Here is a 16225-nt window from a genome sequence, read left to right as displayed (position 1 = left end):
CAACTAACCCCCACTTGACACTAGAACATCTGGGTGATATTTTAACGGAATTCTCAAATAGCTCTTAATCACGCTTAGGAAAAACTGAAATGAATACATTTTTGTTGTTGTTGTATTTATATCTCAATGCTAGAACAATTATGTTATTTTTCTTGATCACAACTGTTTTTCCGGCATAAATGTATTTGACATTAAAGTTATTTTGCGTTGGCGTTTTTCAAACAAAGCTAAATTAATTTGTTATAAGTTTAATAACATTCCAGTGTCTATTGTTAATCACAATAGCAAATTGTGTGTGTTTAAAGCGTCAAACTAACAATTGAGAAATGCTCTGATACCATACACGTTGTTAATAATTATCCTCAAGTGTACTACGTTTTAATCTGCTGCTGAATTGTTTTACTTTATCCTGAATGAGAAAAGAACATCAAATGTGTTGTGTACTTTCGAACTTGTACGCCCTCAGTGTACTAAATCTACAAAGGCAATTTCTTCTTCTTACACTCTGTACTTAGCTAACAACATTCCTTATTAAGATTTGTAAATTACAGACTGTTTTGTACAATGACCTTGAAAATGTAAATGTCTACTATGCATTTTTCTGCCTGTTCACATTTGTAAACAATCCGAGTTTAAAACTATTTTCCCGCCACTGCTTTTGCGCCGCTTAGTGACAAATCTGAATTTCTCCTAACTTAGTACCTTTTTATTTCACAAAAGTAACAAATTTACTAACCTTATAACCCATATTACACCTGCCCAATTCAAAACCGTACCAATTAAAAATAGTATTTTTGAAATCAAAATCTCAGGACATTAAAATTCCACCTAATTTTTAATCGCCAAAATCAACCAAAATAAAAACACGAAATTGTTTTGATTTTCTCTTGATTGGTTATTGACAAAACACAACAATAAACAATAAAACACATTCCAAGATAATGCGATCACTTTTTCTTCCCTTTCTTTCCCTTTTTCCCTTTCTTGCCCCCCTTCTTTTTCTTTTTGCTGAAGGGTCCAATCTGTTTCACCACCATAGTACCCCTCCACCAAGATTGCAACTGCAAAAAATATTTTCATTTATAAGTTCATTTATGTTCATTATACTGCAACTGGAAACGAATATGTTCATTTATATTTTATAGGTTCATTTATATTCATTATTCTGCAACTGTAAAAGAATATATATCATACATTACCATATAAACGCATTCAAACTCAATACAGCCTCTTAAAAGTGTATGCAATAAAAACATTATGTTTGGGCCCTTGTATCTATGGTTGTGCAATGTAGAAATGTTTTAAAACTCTGTGCATATAGTGGGGTGGAGAAAAATGGGACAGATATTCATTCTATTTTCTCGTTTTATTTGGTATAGTAAACAAAGACGTTAAAAAAATTATAATACCGTATCACTACGACTCCTATAGACCGTTGTTAATTGTTTAAAATGCGATCTCCATATTTGGATATTGTGTACTGAAGGTGTTCCATCTTACCCCACAGTACTATATATAGTAGGTTGGGGTAAGGTGGTTCGTGTATTTTCACGACCCCAAAATAGCGTTGTTAAATTTTAAAACACGATTAGGAAAGATAGGATAATATGTCTTGCGGTATTCATTTACCACACAAGAGTAAATATATGAATATCTTAACCGTGTCGCCCCCTATGCGTAAATAAGCAGTTTGTCATTTTTACTATCACACACAATACAGAATACCTATACCTTGCTAAGTAGACACCTTTCTTCCAAAAAAAGTAAAAACACAGTGAAAACAAAACTAGTAAGAGTAATAGATTAAAAACATGAAATACAGTGTAATTGAATTTTAATAGAAACAGTAGAATTACCTTGACGGCAGATTTGAGTTCGATCTCCTCCTGCTCCCTCTTCCTCCTCTCTTTCTCTTTCTCAATCCTATCCTCCACCACCACTCTCTCATACTCCGTGTACTTTCTGGTCAGTTCCTGAAACAGCACATTTTCATTTATTGAAATCGACACATAGTAGGGTGGGGGAGATGGGACACCTTTTCATCCCATTTTTTTCCTTCCATTCGGTAGTTTGAACTTTCAAAGATTTATAAAACCGTATCGTTGCGACTCCCATAGACTAATATTTAATGTTTAAAACACTTTAGAGTACTTGAATAATATTTGCTAAAGGTGTCCCGTCCCCCCCACCCTACTATATTATTTTGAGCCACGCGTAAAAGCGGAAGGTTTACAGACGAAGCATTCACGCATGTTCGTATTTTGTTTTCAATTTAACTCAACTGTATCGAAACTCTTCATGCTTATTCAAATGTTAAACAACAGTACTAAACCAATAACCACAGAAACGTCTGCTAGTTTCTAATTTTACATTTACGCCGAAACTGACTGAAAACACATGCGTAAAATACGCCCCACACATTCCCAGACAAGCGTTTCTCCTAAATATGACCACCCTGGAATTAGGGATGTTCTGTTACGCGTCTATTGTCGGGTAGAATTTACAACTGTACTACGTTAGATGGTTATTTTCTTAAGGAAACACAGTTCGGTAAACTGTGACTGTATATATATAGTAGAGAGGGGGAGATGGGACACCTTTTCATTCAATTTCCTCGTCCCATCATATGGGAGTAAACCAAGAACATTTAAAAGATATTGACACAGAATTCGGTAAAATCTTGAGTGTATATATATTAGGGTGGGGGAAGATAGAGCACTTTTCATTCGGTTTTCTCGTCCCATTTGGTATAGCAAACAAAAAACATTCAAAGAATTCTAAAACCGTATTCTCACGACTCCCATAGACCGTTTTAATTGTTTAAAACACAATCAGGAAGTATAAAGATATTATGTACTAAAAGTGTACCGTTCCCCTCCACTCGACTATATGTTGCAAATTTGTCAGTTGTTTAGTTTAGTATACCTGTAGACGCTCTAGATCGTTTGCCTTTGACGATTTCAGTGTGTTTAGTTCATGTTGCTTTGCTTCTACGTCTTTATCGTATTTGTCCATCCAGAACTCCACTTTTTCCTCAAGCATCTGTATACGATTTGTAAGTTTTTTACTCAGTGTATTGACGTTTAAGTTTCATTAGGTGTTCTGCGGCGGAGTGGTTATCGCGCCTGCGTGTACCGCAGCATAGTTTTTACGGGTTCGAGGTTCGGCGCTGTTATGTGTAACTGGAAAAACACTTAACGGTAATTTCTTCCCAGTAGTTCCTGATGAATTGTTTGGTTTGTTAGCCATATACCAGAAAATTAAAAAAAAAAACTTTGGTATTATTAGCATTATTTTATATTTCTGCTACGTAGTAACATTTTATATTCAAGACTTTTTTGTTCACGCTGTTCGTGTTTTCTTTGTTAATTTAAACAAAACGTGTAAGTTATATACTTCATTCTACGTAATAATAACTTTCCTGAGATTTAGGCCAGAAATGGCCTATTACTCTAACCATATAAGGACCATATGAGTCGAATATGACCCATAACCAATTTCTATTGTATAGTAGGATGGGGGAAGTTGGGACACTTTTTACCTCTATTTTCTCGCCTATTCGGATATTATGCGCCAAAAGTGTCCCGTCTTCCCCCACCCTACATGATGTATGTATAGGTATTTTCCCATTAACCTAACTGTATGAGTTACCGAACCCATGTGTGCAAAAAGTTGAGTTCCGTTCGTTAACCGCAGCAGGAATTAAAGATTAAGCAGTCGTGTCTCACTCATCAAACCGACAGTATATGACGCATTATTACCGCCCACTACCACTGCCTCCTACACGCTATTAATAATGCATGCCATAATACAGGGCTAGCCACAAAAGTTCAGCCAATTCATAGCGGAAACTACCGGCGCTATTAACTTAACATGTTGTTCTGTGGGGTAAGATAGGACACCTTTGGCACATAGTATCTAAATTTTATAATCGTGTTTTAAACAATTAAAAACGGTCTATATGGGAGTCGTGAGGATATGGTTTTATGATTCTTAAAATTTTCTTTGTTTACTACCAAATATGACGAGAAAATAACAATTTCTGTGTTTATCTCTTCAAAAACGTACAGTGAAGATTATGTTATTTAAACAACAAAGAGAAGGTAATCAACATCAAAACAACAGTTGATAAACTTATTGTAGCTTGTCTGAATTTGCCTCGTTTGAACTATAAGTTGCTAAATCAAGCCGGTACATGTAATTCACGTCCTTCGGCACAACGCGTGTGTGCTATAATCTATTGCGATTACATGCGGGCTCTAAATTAACAGTCGGCTGAATCGCACTTGCAAATATTCAATAGTTGTGCTAGATGCGTGAAGACTCCGTGTAAAGTGCGCAATAGGTTATCGGAAGCCAAGTTTTTTCGATTACGCGAGCATATTCAATTGTTTTTGATGTTGGAATATACAGTTTATAAAAAAAAACCTTTGTACCACCAATTACGTTGGCTACTGCTGTTAAACGCTATACATTATAATACGCATCTCAGCAGTCAGGACTAGGAACTAATATGCCGAATTAGCAACGGTTCTCTAAGCGTGTAATTGCTATATTGATTAAATCTCAGTCGTTTTGCTTTGTTTTACTTAAACAATTTCCCATATGCAGGTAGTAAGACTGTACGTTACTGTATCCAGTAAATAATGCGAAAAAGCGGCTTTTATTCGCAATAAAACAATAACACTTAATTAAATTATAAGTATTTACAAAGCAACGACGTATATAGCTGCGTACTAAGACCTACCGTTTGGTGTTTCTTCAAATACTCTTCGATGCCAACGTGGGATCGAACTTCTTCGTCAACTTTTCGTTTTAGTGTCTGTAAAAAAGAGAGTTAATACGACAGGTTAGTTTTGTAACGTTTAGTAGGTTGTGGTGAGGTGTTACATGTTTTCATAAAGTAGGTTGGGGTAAGATGGTACATGTTTTCATAAAGTAGGTTGGGGTAAGATGGTACATGTTTTTATTGAGCAGGTTGGGGTAAGATAGACCATGTTTTCATTCTCTTTTATCCTATTTAGTAGTAAACAAAACAAATTTACAGAATTGTATAGGCTAAGCGAATAATCATGACTATGTAAAACTGTTGTTAATATTGTTAAAACCTATTCGGAAACATTATGTGCTAACGGTATCCATTTTATTCCACAATCGTATTACATAAGTCTTATTTATCTCTTTAAATACGACACCAACAGTTAAATCAGTGAAGAAAAGGAAATTAGCAACAAAACACACTGTCATTAAAACACACTTGTTATAATTTATGAATAGAAAACTATATTCTGTCATGTTTAAATATAACTCTCAGTTTGAACAATCTATTATTGACCAATAGGTAGAAAAATGAGCCATGAGTACCTTACATAGAAAATAAATAGAAATTGCAAAGTTAGGCCAACACAAAATTTATTTCACCTCCACTTCTTCCTTTAACTTTTGCTCAAGTATCTGGCAGTGCTGCTGGTTTTGGTGGACTTGGTTTTCTGCGTTTTTCTTCACGTACTTTCCCTCCATGTTGCTCTTTGCTTTCATTTCCTGCCATAGTTAAGAGATGTGTGAATGATCGTAACTTCCTTTTATGCGTGGCTGACAGTTTAGACAACCCATTAGTGCCAACTGTGTTGGAGCAATTAGAGTTAAGTGCCTTGCCCAACGCTGACAATGGTAGCAATGACAAACCTTGAACCCATAGCCTATAAGTGAAGCTTGTTTAAGCTTGTGTCATTGGCCTAATGGTCAATCCCCAGCCTACAGGTAACCAGGCCTGCCTCGTTGTAGGACCCCACCTCTGGCAAAAAAGAATGTCTTTCGTGGATAAATGGACACAATTAGCTTCATTTTTTAAGTAATATAAATATGAAGTGTATTTTTAGAGACAACCAACCAGGCCTATTCAACAATAACTTCTAAAGTACCTCCACACCTGTACAAACCCACACCCTTAAAAAATCTACTTCAGATCACCTTACAGGCATATTCAATTACCTGAAGTTGGTCCTTAAGGTGAGCAATCATTTCATTCCGTTGTTGAATTTCAAGCTCCTTCTCTTTCTTTATATCTTGCAATTGCTTCTGAAGCTGTTTGATTTTTCTTCTGCCTTGTTCCTCCCTAACATATACGACATTACATAAAAAATATACTGTTACATAAATTTATGTTTATATCCATTTAAAGTTATACATATGTTAAAATATTGGGCATTATTTGTTTGGTGTTAGGGTAATGGGAAAACTTATATAGGTAAGTTTATGTTTATATCCATTTACAGATATACATATGCTAAAATAATGGGCATGATTTTTTGGTATTTTGGAGTAATGAAAAAACTTGGACCCAAATCCAAGGTATTCTTAGGTGCTGTGTTACCTTACCCATATAGAATAGAATTCAACAGATACACAGCAGTACTAAACAGTTCATCTTATTATATGTATTTATTTATAGAATCAAGCAATACATAATCAGTAGCCTATATAATACATATCACATTATTGTGTTCAGTTATATAATCCGGGTCTATTAATAAGTAAAGTAGGTATATACTTGAGAAATGCCTAAATGTCCAAAGAACTTGAGTTTTACCTTCTTACATTTATTACAGATATACATATACGACATCACTAAACAGTTTATCATATTATATGTGTTCATTTATATAGTCAAGGTCTATTGATAGGTAAAGCAGTAGTGTTTTTGAGAAACGTCTGATAAGAGTTTTACCTTCTTACATTTATTACCATTTAGAAAAAACAAAGATTCAGGGAATTTTAATATTTTTACTTGATAATAGTCCGCTGAAGTCCAAGTTTCTTCTCCTTTTGCATCTTTACAGCGTTCAAAAGAGATTGAAAGTTATGTCTCTGCAGCATTTCCTTGTGAACTTCAGACAACACTTCTTCACAAAAATGCCTAAATGTTTTAAAGTATAACTACATTAGTAGGACTTCTAGTTCTATCTATCTGTGATTAAGATTCTGTGAAGTTAATTTCTATTTTGCAATGTACCAAATGGTTGCAAAAATGTCATTTACAATGTTGGAAGCAAAGGACATCAATGTATGTTTGAATTACATTTACCTGTCATCTTGGATTTTTTGAAGGTTATCTTTAGTGAGAGGGTTTTGTCGCATTGACTGGTCAACTAAGCGATTGCTAGTTGTCAGAGATCCAATTAGTTCTTGAATCTGTTGTAGAAATTTTAGTTTTTTAATAATCAAAATTTAAAACAGGTTTTGAATAAAAAACATTAGGTTTTGTAATAATTAAAATTTAAAACAGGTTTCCCAATTTTTCATGGTTAAAACAAGTTCTATATAGTTAAAACAAGTAAAAAGTGTGTTTGTATTTTTGGGGATTTTACCGCTGGATGTCCTTTTCCTTCACTCCTTGCAGACAAAGCAGCTTCCATATTTCTCTCAGCATCCAATTGACTGCTGATCATAGAAGTAATGTTGCTTTGAACAAGCTGTAGATAAATTAAGCTGTAAAACTACTTTTACAAAGAGACAAACAATTATACTTTCTTAGGAACAACTAAAAATATTAAGCGTAGAAGTACAAACTTACTGTAATAATCTGAGCCTGATCTGATACTCATAGAGTTTTGTTGTCTTAGCACCAAATCCATAGAAATATACAGTATAATGTTTACTTTATTTATAGTGGTAGTAATAAGGGTTTTAAAAGAGGTATTTTGGTATATTTACTTTATTTGCATCAGGGTGGGCTTGAAGCGAAACCGGCATAATTTTCCCGAGAATTGAAAGTTGATTGACAGTGTCCTCCAGCACAGCAGACAGACTAATTGCCATTGAATGACTGAATGCCATTTTTAACCTCTATGTTGAAATCTACATTAAAAGCTAACCATCTAAAATGGAAGGAGCACAATGCACAATAAAATACTGAGTTTTGTATGTTGTTCATAACTTAAATTACAAAATTGTATTAGTACAGTATAAAATTTAACCTTCTTTTTTTTGCAATAAATATTAATACAGATACGTACAGTTTTTATCTAAATACTGTTATTTAGTACAAAACTTTGTCAAATAAAGTGTGTTCTGAGTTAGGAAAACTAATCATTTTTGATTAAAAAACAAAACGGTGTACCGAAAATTTAAAATATGCGAAATAATATATGTTGCAAGCTGAAAAAATAATCGAAAATCAAACAGTTTTAAACTACATAACATAGGACATCTGGTTGGGCGGCTTGTTTCGGACGTTTGTCTCAATAAATCCACCAGCCAGCCTCCTTGCAGGTTGGGCTTGGTTCATTGCTTGTTCGTTTACTTTTCGGCGATGGACTCTCATTCTGGCGTTTTGAAAAGCAATCTCTTCTTGGTCTCCCAACATTGTCTCCTGAAGCCTCTGGAACTTGTCCTGCTCATCTTCAGAGCTCAGAGGGATGTTGGCCAGCTGAAGACGCATAGGATGCTGTACTCCTGGTTTCGGTACGCTCCAGCTCAATGGGTTTGCTTCTCCATTCTTCTGCATGTAAGATTCAGTGTACCAGTTATCAAACTCTAAAACAAGGCGTTGAGTGCATTGCTTCACGAGTTTCTGGCAGTAATCGATTTCCGACTTCACGTTTCTTAACTCTTCATAATCATGCCGATAAGTTTGCTTGAGGTTCTTTAGTTGAGTGATGAGTTGAAACTCTTCCTCATCAATCACAGTCTCACCCTCTTCATTAACAAACTCCCCTTGCTCGTATCTCTCGTTCTGTTTTCGCTCCAAAGCCATACGAGTTCCATCAATCATATGTTTAGTTGCATTGACTGCATGCGCCAAGTTATGCACAATCTGCTTCTTACTCTGCAGATGGCTCTTGTTTTCATTGAGAATCCTATAGATCTCACACCCCTGTTCCTTTTTAAAATTCTCAAATGCAACAGGCCTTGGAGGAGGAGTACTTGGACGACTGTGGCTCCTGTCATCCACCAACAACTCCCCAGAAACTGAACACTCGTCTTTTTTTGTTGACTCAGCTCCATCAGTTTGAGCAGTAACAACCTGACTGTGAGCAGCACCACTTTTAATACCTTTAGGCCCGTGATCTCCCGGTGCAGGCAGAGATGGACTGATCGGAACTCTGTGGGTGGGACTTCCTCCTGCTCTTGATTTCTTCCCGCTTCTTCTTTTAGGGGATGTTGGATGCTTTTGCTTCCCTCCTCCATGTGCGGCGGCTTGCTGAGTAGTTCCTGTTTCTCCACTTCTTCCGGTCAACACTGGAAGGGCATCAGTTGATCCAAGATAGTTTCCATCCTCATCCAGAGGAATCCCAGCCTTCTGAAGAGCAATAAGAGCCTCTGAATCACTTTTATCCAACAGAACAAACTTGCTCCTAAAGCGGTCCTTTATATCCTGTTCCATCTCAGTTATCACATTCCGAAACTGCTCAAAAACCATGTTCATCTGCCTGAGGTTACGAACATCGATTTCAGTTGTTTTCCTCTGCAGATACATACGCACCTGCTTATTTATATCAGCAATCTGACTCTCAGACAGCATATCGTAACTGATTTGAGAACGATTCGCCAGCGTGTTGTTCATCTCAAGTTCCTGCTTTAAATGCATGATTTCCTTTTCCATCTCTTGAACCAGCAACCATGGATCATAGTGCTCAGTAATAGCAGGCTGAACTGGAATCCTCATCATTCTAAGAGCAAATCTAAGTGTTGAAACTGTCTCCTCCAGCTGTGAAGCTTCCCCATACACATTAGCAATCATAGTCGTGAAGCATTTGCCACCAATTGAGTCCTTGAGAGCATGGGTCAATTTAGTCTGTCGGAACGGGATATGTTCACGATTTTTATCAGCGAGAGCAATTACTGTCTGCTCTAGGAATGTGAGTGATTTGTTGATGTACATTGCTTCTCTTTTAATTAAACCATCAGAGCCAGTTTTTCCAATTCTCTCCGACCCAGCAAGGTCTACCAAGTTAAGCTTTGAATGAATATATTTAGCGTTTGACTCAGTGCGAGATTTGGACCTGACATGAATTGTGAAGATACAGTGAGAACGGGACGAGTTTTTGTTCAAAGCGTGAGATGCTATTGCTCGATTTGTTTCCCCCTCAAATAGGTAATTCAACGCTTCTCCTTCATTGTTAGCTTGGTGCATGGAAAGACCTTTGATGCAGACTGAGCCATCTTCCCCTTCCACGATTGTCAACTTACTGTCGTAGGTTGAAGCTGTTTCAGATTCAGGAAGAGTAGAAAGCAAGTCAAACATAGTTTCGTTGTAGATTTCAAAATAGGAGATCTGTATTTGAACAGCATGATCACTCCTTTCTTCTACCGAGCGAAAAACTTGGGCAATTGCTCTGGGTATGAGCCCCCTGTGCTTGTAGTTTTCAGTGGCACCTGTAATTGTAAAGGTCTTGCCAGCACCAGTCTGTCCATAAGCTAGAAGGGTGCTGTTGAAACCTTCCAGTGTATTTAAGGTCATGTCAGATGCTACCGTATCATAGACCTGGTCTTGACTTGCGTTGTGGAGTATGCCGTCCACTCTAAACGACCAGTTAAGCAGTTGGTTGTTTACCACTTCCGAGCTTACGTTTTTACGTGCATGTATGTTAATAACTTTCCCATCTTTGTCAAACGATATGTTGTCATGCGAAAATTTAGACGTTGGACGAAACCTTGCATATACTTTTACTCGTTTCTTGTTAGAAGAGCTCATGTTCAGCCTTTTTAGAAACAATTCCGCCTCGCTGGATATGTTTCTTACATTTAAAACCGAATATTTGTACAGGCCAATTGATTTATTGAACTTGCTTCGGTGGTCGCTATGGTGATCCCAGAGTGTTTCCCAAAAATTTTGTTGGTTTATTTCACAGAAATAAAAAAGAATAGAACGCGCATCTCCAATGTCGGCAAAGGAGAGAGGTGATACACTCTCTCTCTTTCGCGGGTCGTTCCCGTTTACTATTGTAGTCAATGGAGTCGATGACGTTTTATGTAGTTTTTCTTCGTTTTTTGACTTAATTTAAAGTTATAGTGTAAAACAACTATTTTTTAATATATATATATTTCTTACAAATCGTTTGTTTAAAATTTTTAACTAATTTTTTTAAATAATTAAATTTCCTAAACAAGTGGTAAACTGTAAGCGTTACCCTACTAAATAACTAAACTGGCCTAATAAACTTGAATAGTTGGTATAGTTTTTAAAATAAACAGGTAAAACCTTCCAAAAATACTATGCGCCTATCTTTTACAATGGAGACGAAGGAAAATGGGGACGGAGTTGGCGGTCACGTGAATAGAAAAAAGAATATATCACGGTTTTGGGCGGTTGCGCGTTCTACTCTTTTTTATTTCTGTGGTTTATTTATGTACAATTTATTTGTTTTATCTCCAAAAAGCATTGGTAAGCGCGGTCAAAGGCATCTTACGAATGTATTAAACTATATTGCACAGGTATGTATGCGATTTAATAAGAAATATGCATGTTAATGTGTTTGGGTAATTGGCACTTTCAATTATTGTATACTTTTAAATTTACTAATGCAAGTGAAATAAATTATGAATTTAGTTAAATTTAAATTAATATATAATACAATTTGTGAACAGAAATATTTGTTTGTTTTGTTAATAGCAGTTTTAGAGAAAATCGCTCCCCAATATTCGTCACGTCATTGCATGAAACGTGGTGAGACAGAAATACGGTCAGCAAGTTTTCGTGGAGAAATTTTCCTTTTTAGCTTAATCTGGTAAGTTGGGCATGTTATGTCGCTGATATTTATCAAAATAATGCAGAAAACAGAAAAATACAAAGTGCCAGTGTTTATTTGTGTAACAAAACAGTCTAAATCTGTCATTTGAATTAAATTTTGTTCGATTTGGTTACGATTACAAAGGATAAAAAGACAGATATGCTGGCAAGAAAACCAAGTCAGGTCATCAAAGCAGTGTTTATAATCTGATTGTTTTTAGGTGACGTAACCAGAGAGAATCGTAAAGATGGCTGACAGGTGAGCGTCTCTTTTATGTTGAATATATATTGTGTTGAATCTGACAAAAGTATTATTTTGAATTTTCGACTGTTTTTTTCCTAGTGCTTATCATTTTCGTGTAACTTTATCTAAATATGGCATAAATCTGTATGTTTTAATAGTTTTAATTCAGTGGTCCCAGCTTGTCTAAATTGTCAGCATACATTAAAAATCTAAAATATATTTATCCACAAAGTGGTAATCCTTTAGCTGGTGGCCACCTGAAATTTTGGTTTCAAAATGTTCTATAGCCCTCACTGATACTTGCTGTCTAAATTTTTTTTCAAAAAAAGTTTGGCGTTCGTGTCGAAAATTAACTTTAAAAATGCGCGAAAACATGCTTCGCCACCGTAATTCGTCTGCCTTGCGTAAGGTTAACGATTTATTACGTCACAATCGCTGTCTGTTACGTCACAATAGTGGTATATTACATACGTTTCGGGACGGCAGCGACACCGGACTTTTTCGCCCAAAAAATGTGCAGTAGATACCAAGTATCAGTGAGGCTCAAAGAACATTTTGAAATCAAAATTTTCACTGATCATCAGCTAAAGGATTATCAATAATTTAATTTGTTCCTTCACAGATTGTGGTGCAAAGCGGTTTTCACTGGTTATACTCGAGGTCTAAGAAACCAACATGAACACACAGCTCTGCTGAGAATCGAAGGCGTGACCAACAAGGAAGACACTGATTTCTACCTTGGAAAGAAATGCGCTTATGTTTACAAGGCAAAGAGGTTCGTACTCAAAGTTGTTTTAATTTTTTAAATCATGTCTTTAACTTATTGGCACTGATGAAGAATCCTCTCACTACGTTATCCACTTACTCTAAGTACTAATCAGTTTTTTTTACCCAAAACTACCCACTAACAGTTTTCACCAGCCTAATCTGTAACATGGATTCTTCACTAGTGCACAATTATTTTGTATGTCATCCATTGTTAACGAAAAATAAAAAGGATTTAGAGGTATAGAAGTATAACTTATGATAAGATATTGGATATCTACAAGCTTTTTCGCTACAGGTTATTTGATATTTATGCAATTTGCCAATGTGTAAACTATGTTAAACATCTTATATATGTAAAAGTAACATTTATAACTGTGACTGTTTAATAGTTGTGATTTTGTTATAACGTATATACTATTCCGTTATCTTTCTGCATCTAAAATTGTACCCATGCCTTTACAGGAAAACTAAGACCCCAAGAGGAGAGCCAAACAAAACCCGAGTTATCTGGGGTAAAGTCACCCGCTCCCATGGTAACAGTGGAGTTGTGAGAGCCACTTTCAAAACCAACTTACCAGCTAAAGCAATCGGGCACAGAATTCGAGTGGTGGGTTTTTTAGTATTTGTTGCTTGTAAAATTCAAATTAGTTGGTAGAATTTTAGAAATATGCAAAAACTTTTTAAAATGCAGGGAAGGTTGGCGTGGTTAGTCACTCATTTTTGTGAAAGAAATTGCAAATAAAATTAAAACTAGTCAGTAGAATTTTAGAGATAGACAAAACTCCTTTTAAAATGCAGGAAAGACGGCCATAGTTAGTCACTTATTCATGTGAAAAAAAATGTAACTTATTTATTTGTTCATATTTTCTGAATAATGCAGTGCAAATAACTGAAGGGTTTGGTACTTATGGTTCTAGACAAAATGCTAGAACTAGTGCAAAACCATAAGTTTAAACAATGCCTGTGTAAACTGTATACTACTAGTCTTGCATGCAAAAGCAAGGAGCAAATTTTGATGCAGATTTTTCTGTCAGACATTATTAATTAAAAATAACAAAGTGTGTAGATTTTATATTTTGCAAACCGGTAAAGAAAATCTTACAGAAGATTTATTTTTTATTTGGTGCAAAATTTCAACTTATCAAATAACTGTCATATAATGTGCTTTGAAAATTGTTAACTCTATTTTTTTCTTACTTTAGATGATGTACCCATCCAGAATTTAAAAAGCCTTGATTGTAACTGGTGCAAATAAAACTACTGATCATAAGTGTTTTTGTTTATTTCGTCGTTCCAATTTAAGACAGAAAAGTAGACACTAATACATTTAAAAGCAAAAAAAGCAGATGTTAGGTGATTACGAGTGGTGCAAATAAAACAACTGATCATAGGTGCTTTTGTTTATTATGTCATTTCGTTTTATGACAGGTATGCAGTCAGTATTATATTTGAAAACACCAAAACATTTTCTTACAATTGAACAAGCATAAACGTTTTGGGCAAGATATGTTTGGTTTTTATAGTGTGTACTTAAACTTAATGTCAGTTCCTGCCAATTTCTCTTCAACTTGCTGGTCCACTCTTTCTGATAAAGCTACTGTGAAGTGATCTTTCCATTTTCCCACAGTGCCTGAAGCAAAAAACGTCAGTTTAATTTACTAAAACCAAAAGTAAAATGTGAAAAGTTTGAATAGCTGATTTTAATGCAGGGAATCTTATAATTCCAGTGAAACACAAGAAAACCTCACTGGTTCAACTTTTGCCCATTACTTAAGCCGTTAGTGTTACATGATTAACGAATTTAGAAACTTTTATAGTTAAGTTTACCCAAGTATGTATAGTAGGGGGGGGGGAGATGGGGCACCCTTTTTATCTATTTTCTCGTTTCATTTGGTGGTAAGCAAAGATCATTCAAAAATGTAAAACCGTATTTACACGACGCCCACAGACCGTTGTTAATTAAAACACGATCAGGATATTATGTGCTGAAGTTTTTCCATCTTTCCCCACTCACTATACCTTTGTTGAAGAAGTCTTTGAGCAAGGCTAAGTTTTGCATTCTTGCTTTTGTTGCTTCAAACGAAGTCAGTGCAGCGATTTTATCAGCTTGTTCATCTGACATGTCAACTCTAAGAAATTTTGCAACTTTTAAGATTTCTGGTGCTGGGTTCTAAAAAGTTGTAAAACATAAATTGTATCTATCTTTTCTAAAACAATAGCAAAAAGCCTAAGATGAAGCTATTTAAACAACGAAGAGAAGGGAATTATAGCAGCAAAAACGCTATGGATAAAAAGCGCGGAAAAGAGTGAGTTAAAAAGCGTGGCTGTTGCACCCCACGTAACTCACACGAAGTTTAAAATTTAAATAATAAAGTATTTTGCTACTGCGTCTTGTTAATGCTAAAAACTTTGGTTCAAACCTGTTTCATGTCTTCGTACTGAACGAGCAGAACGTTATCGTCGTTTCGGTGTGCGTACCATGATAGGATATGATCCAAATAACCTTCTCCTTTCTTTACAAACATGTTCTGTTTTCCTGAGTGAATAAGATCGTATCAAGACTTATTACTAGCCAAAATATGTGGTAAGCCTTTGTCCTAACCAATCTAATCTTGCCACGATGAATGTAACTTGGATTATCCTCGCGTTGCGGGAATGGATAGTCGTTATAACACAGGTGTCTGTTTTACACACATCGTGTCCGCTTAGGAGTTGCCACGGATGGAACATTATGGGGAAATTGTTTTTCTGTATGGGTGACAATTAAGAAAACTAATTAGTGACCATTTTGTAGGACCAATTAATTGCTGCTACGTGTCTTGCCCGAGGACACATATACACCCACAATGGTAGCAGTGACGAGCCTTGAACCTATAACCCCTCGCTTTAATTACCACTACGCCGGTAATAGCTTAATGTTTCAAGAGCTGTTTACCAGCAGCAACTGAAAACTCCTGGTTAGTGTTTCAATAACCTAACTCACCGTCCAACGCTGCTTGAACGTAGTCGTTAAAGTCGCTTGGCAAGACGCTTCGCACTAGCTCGCTTTTTCGTGGAAACGGGAGGTTTTTTGACATATTAAACATTGATACCATTTGATCTTTTGGGTTTCTCATTACGTAGATTATCTAAACGAAATATTCGTAAATTTAATTTTCTGCTTGCTTAAAACTTGTTTCCGTACCTTCGATGCTAAACCATTGTGGGCGTATGTGTCTTTGGGCAAGACACCTAACGGCAATTGTTTCAACCCAGCGGTCATTAATGAGTTGTCAAAATTATCAGCCATATACATAATAAAAAAAATCCCCCCTCCCCCCCAAAAAAATAATCACCCACAAAGTAACATACATGGTAACTCGTAAGCTGGCACGAGGTGTATTAACACCCGTGTTATAACGACTGTCGTTTTCCGGCCACGCGAGGATAAAGTAAGTTACATTCATTCATTCATTCATTCATTCATTCATTCATTCATTCAT

General features: G+C 35.8%; 4 protein-coding genes across 5 annotated transcripts; 1 reads left to right on the top strand and 3 right to left on the bottom strand.

The window, feature by feature from the left end:
* Positions 1 to 816: 816 nt before the first annotated feature.
* On the bottom strand, positions 817 to 7856 carry LOC149734162 (dynein regulatory complex protein 9-like). The gene is made up of 10 exons (XM_089880800.1): positions 7714 to 7856; positions 7368 to 7472; positions 7085 to 7191; positions 6788 to 6916; positions 5992 to 6115; positions 5422 to 5541; positions 4748 to 4822; positions 2926 to 3042; positions 1857 to 1973; positions 817 to 1061 (listed from the first exon to the last, which is right to left on the bottom strand). The coding sequence occupies exons 1-10, from the start codon at positions 7834 to 7836 to the stop codon at positions 948 to 950; spliced, it is 1131 nt and encodes a 376-aa protein (XP_089736926.1). The 5' UTR covers positions 7837 to 7856; the 3' UTR covers positions 817 to 947.
* LOC149734160 (large ribosomal subunit protein eL33-like) lies at positions 4707 to 14013 on the top strand. Of its 2 annotated transcripts, none has more exons than XM_089880806.1 (6): positions 4707 to 4849; positions 11615 to 11729; positions 11953 to 11990; positions 12598 to 12750; positions 13206 to 13350; positions 13946 to 14013. In XM_089880806.1, the coding sequence occupies exons 3-6, from the start codon at positions 11980 to 11982 to the stop codon at positions 13967 to 13969; spliced, it is 333 nt and encodes a 110-aa protein (XP_089736932.1). In that variant the 5' UTR covers positions 4707 to 4849; positions 11615 to 11729; positions 11953 to 11979; the 3' UTR covers positions 13970 to 14013. The 2 variants fall into 2 exon arrangements, with proteins under 2 accessions (XP_089736932.1, XP_089736933.1); XM_089880807.1 differs by having other exon boundaries at positions 4722 to 4849; positions 11618 to 11729.
* LOC149734161 (kinesin-like protein KIF9) lies at positions 7877 to 11327 on the bottom strand. Its single transcript, XM_089880790.1, has one exon. The coding sequence runs from the start codon at positions 10694 to 10696 to the stop codon at positions 8192 to 8194; it is 2505 nt and encodes an 834-aa protein (XP_089736916.1). The 5' UTR covers positions 10697 to 11327; the 3' UTR covers positions 7877 to 8191.
* Positions 14008 to 15911, bottom strand: LOC149734159 (amine sulfotransferase-like). The gene is made up of 4 exons (XM_089880804.1): positions 15727 to 15911; positions 15164 to 15279; positions 14763 to 14913; positions 14008 to 14373 (listed from the first exon to the last, which is right to left on the bottom strand). The coding sequence occupies exons 1-4, from the start codon at positions 15857 to 15859 to the stop codon at positions 14261 to 14263; spliced, it is 513 nt and encodes a 170-aa protein (XP_089736930.1). The 5' UTR covers positions 15860 to 15911; the 3' UTR covers positions 14008 to 14260.
* Positions 15912 to 16225: the final 314 nt, after the last annotated feature.

The sequence above is a fragment of the Ciona robusta genome, chromosome 7 (genome assembly GCF_009617815.1).
Source record: "Ciona robusta chromosome 7, ASM961781v2".
Taxonomy (NCBI): Eukaryota; Metazoa; Chordata; class Ascidiacea; order Phlebobranchia; family Cionidae; genus Ciona; species Ciona robusta.
The sequence above is the reverse complement of the archived record's forward strand: the minus strand, read 5'-3'. Positions and strand labels throughout refer to the sequence as shown.

What these genes read in the sequence shown, in the direction of transcription:
- LOC149734159 (XM_089880804.1), bottom strand. Translation starts at nt 15,859, where the DNA reads ATGAGAAACCCAAAAGATCAAATGGTATCAATGTTTAATATGTCAAAA. An exon ending in CGTTCAAGCAGCGTTGGACG is followed by an intron (nt 15,280 to 15,726) that starts GTGAGTTAGGTT and finishes TTATTCACTCAG; the next exon opens with GAAAACAGAACATGTTTGTA. An exon ending in AGTACGAAGACATGAAACAG is followed by an intron (nt 14,914 to 15,163) that starts GTTTGAACCAAA and finishes ACAACTTTTTAG; the next exon opens with AACCCAGCACCAGAAATCTT.
- LOC149734162 (XM_089880800.1), bottom strand. Translation starts at nt 7,836, where the DNA reads ATGGCATTCAGTCATTCAATGGCAATTAGTCTGTCTGCTGTGCTGGAG. An exon ending in AAGGAAAAGGACATCCAGCG is followed by an intron (nt 7,192 to 7,367) that starts GTAAAATCCCCA and finishes TTTCTACAACAG; the next exon opens with ATTCAAGAACTAATTGGATC. An exon ending in AACTCAAATCTGCCGTCAAG is followed by an intron (nt 1,062 to 1,856) that starts GTAATTCTACTG and finishes TATTTTTTGCAG; the next exon opens with TTGCAATCTTGGTGGAGGGG.
- LOC149734160 (XM_089880806.1), top strand. An exon ending in TATGTTTACAAGGCAAAGAG is followed by an intron (nt 12,751 to 13,205) that starts GTTCGTACTCAA and finishes ATGCCTTTACAG; the next exon opens with GAAAACTAAGACCCCAAGAG. An exon ending in TCGGGCACAGAATTCGAGTG is followed by an intron (nt 13,351 to 13,945) that starts GTGGGTTTTTTA and finishes TTCTTACTTTAG; the next exon opens with ATGATGTACCCATCCAGAAT.
- LOC149734161 (XM_089880790.1), bottom strand. Translation starts at nt 10,696, where the DNA reads ATGAGCTCTTCTAACAAGAAACGAGTAAAAGTATATGCAAGGTTTCGT.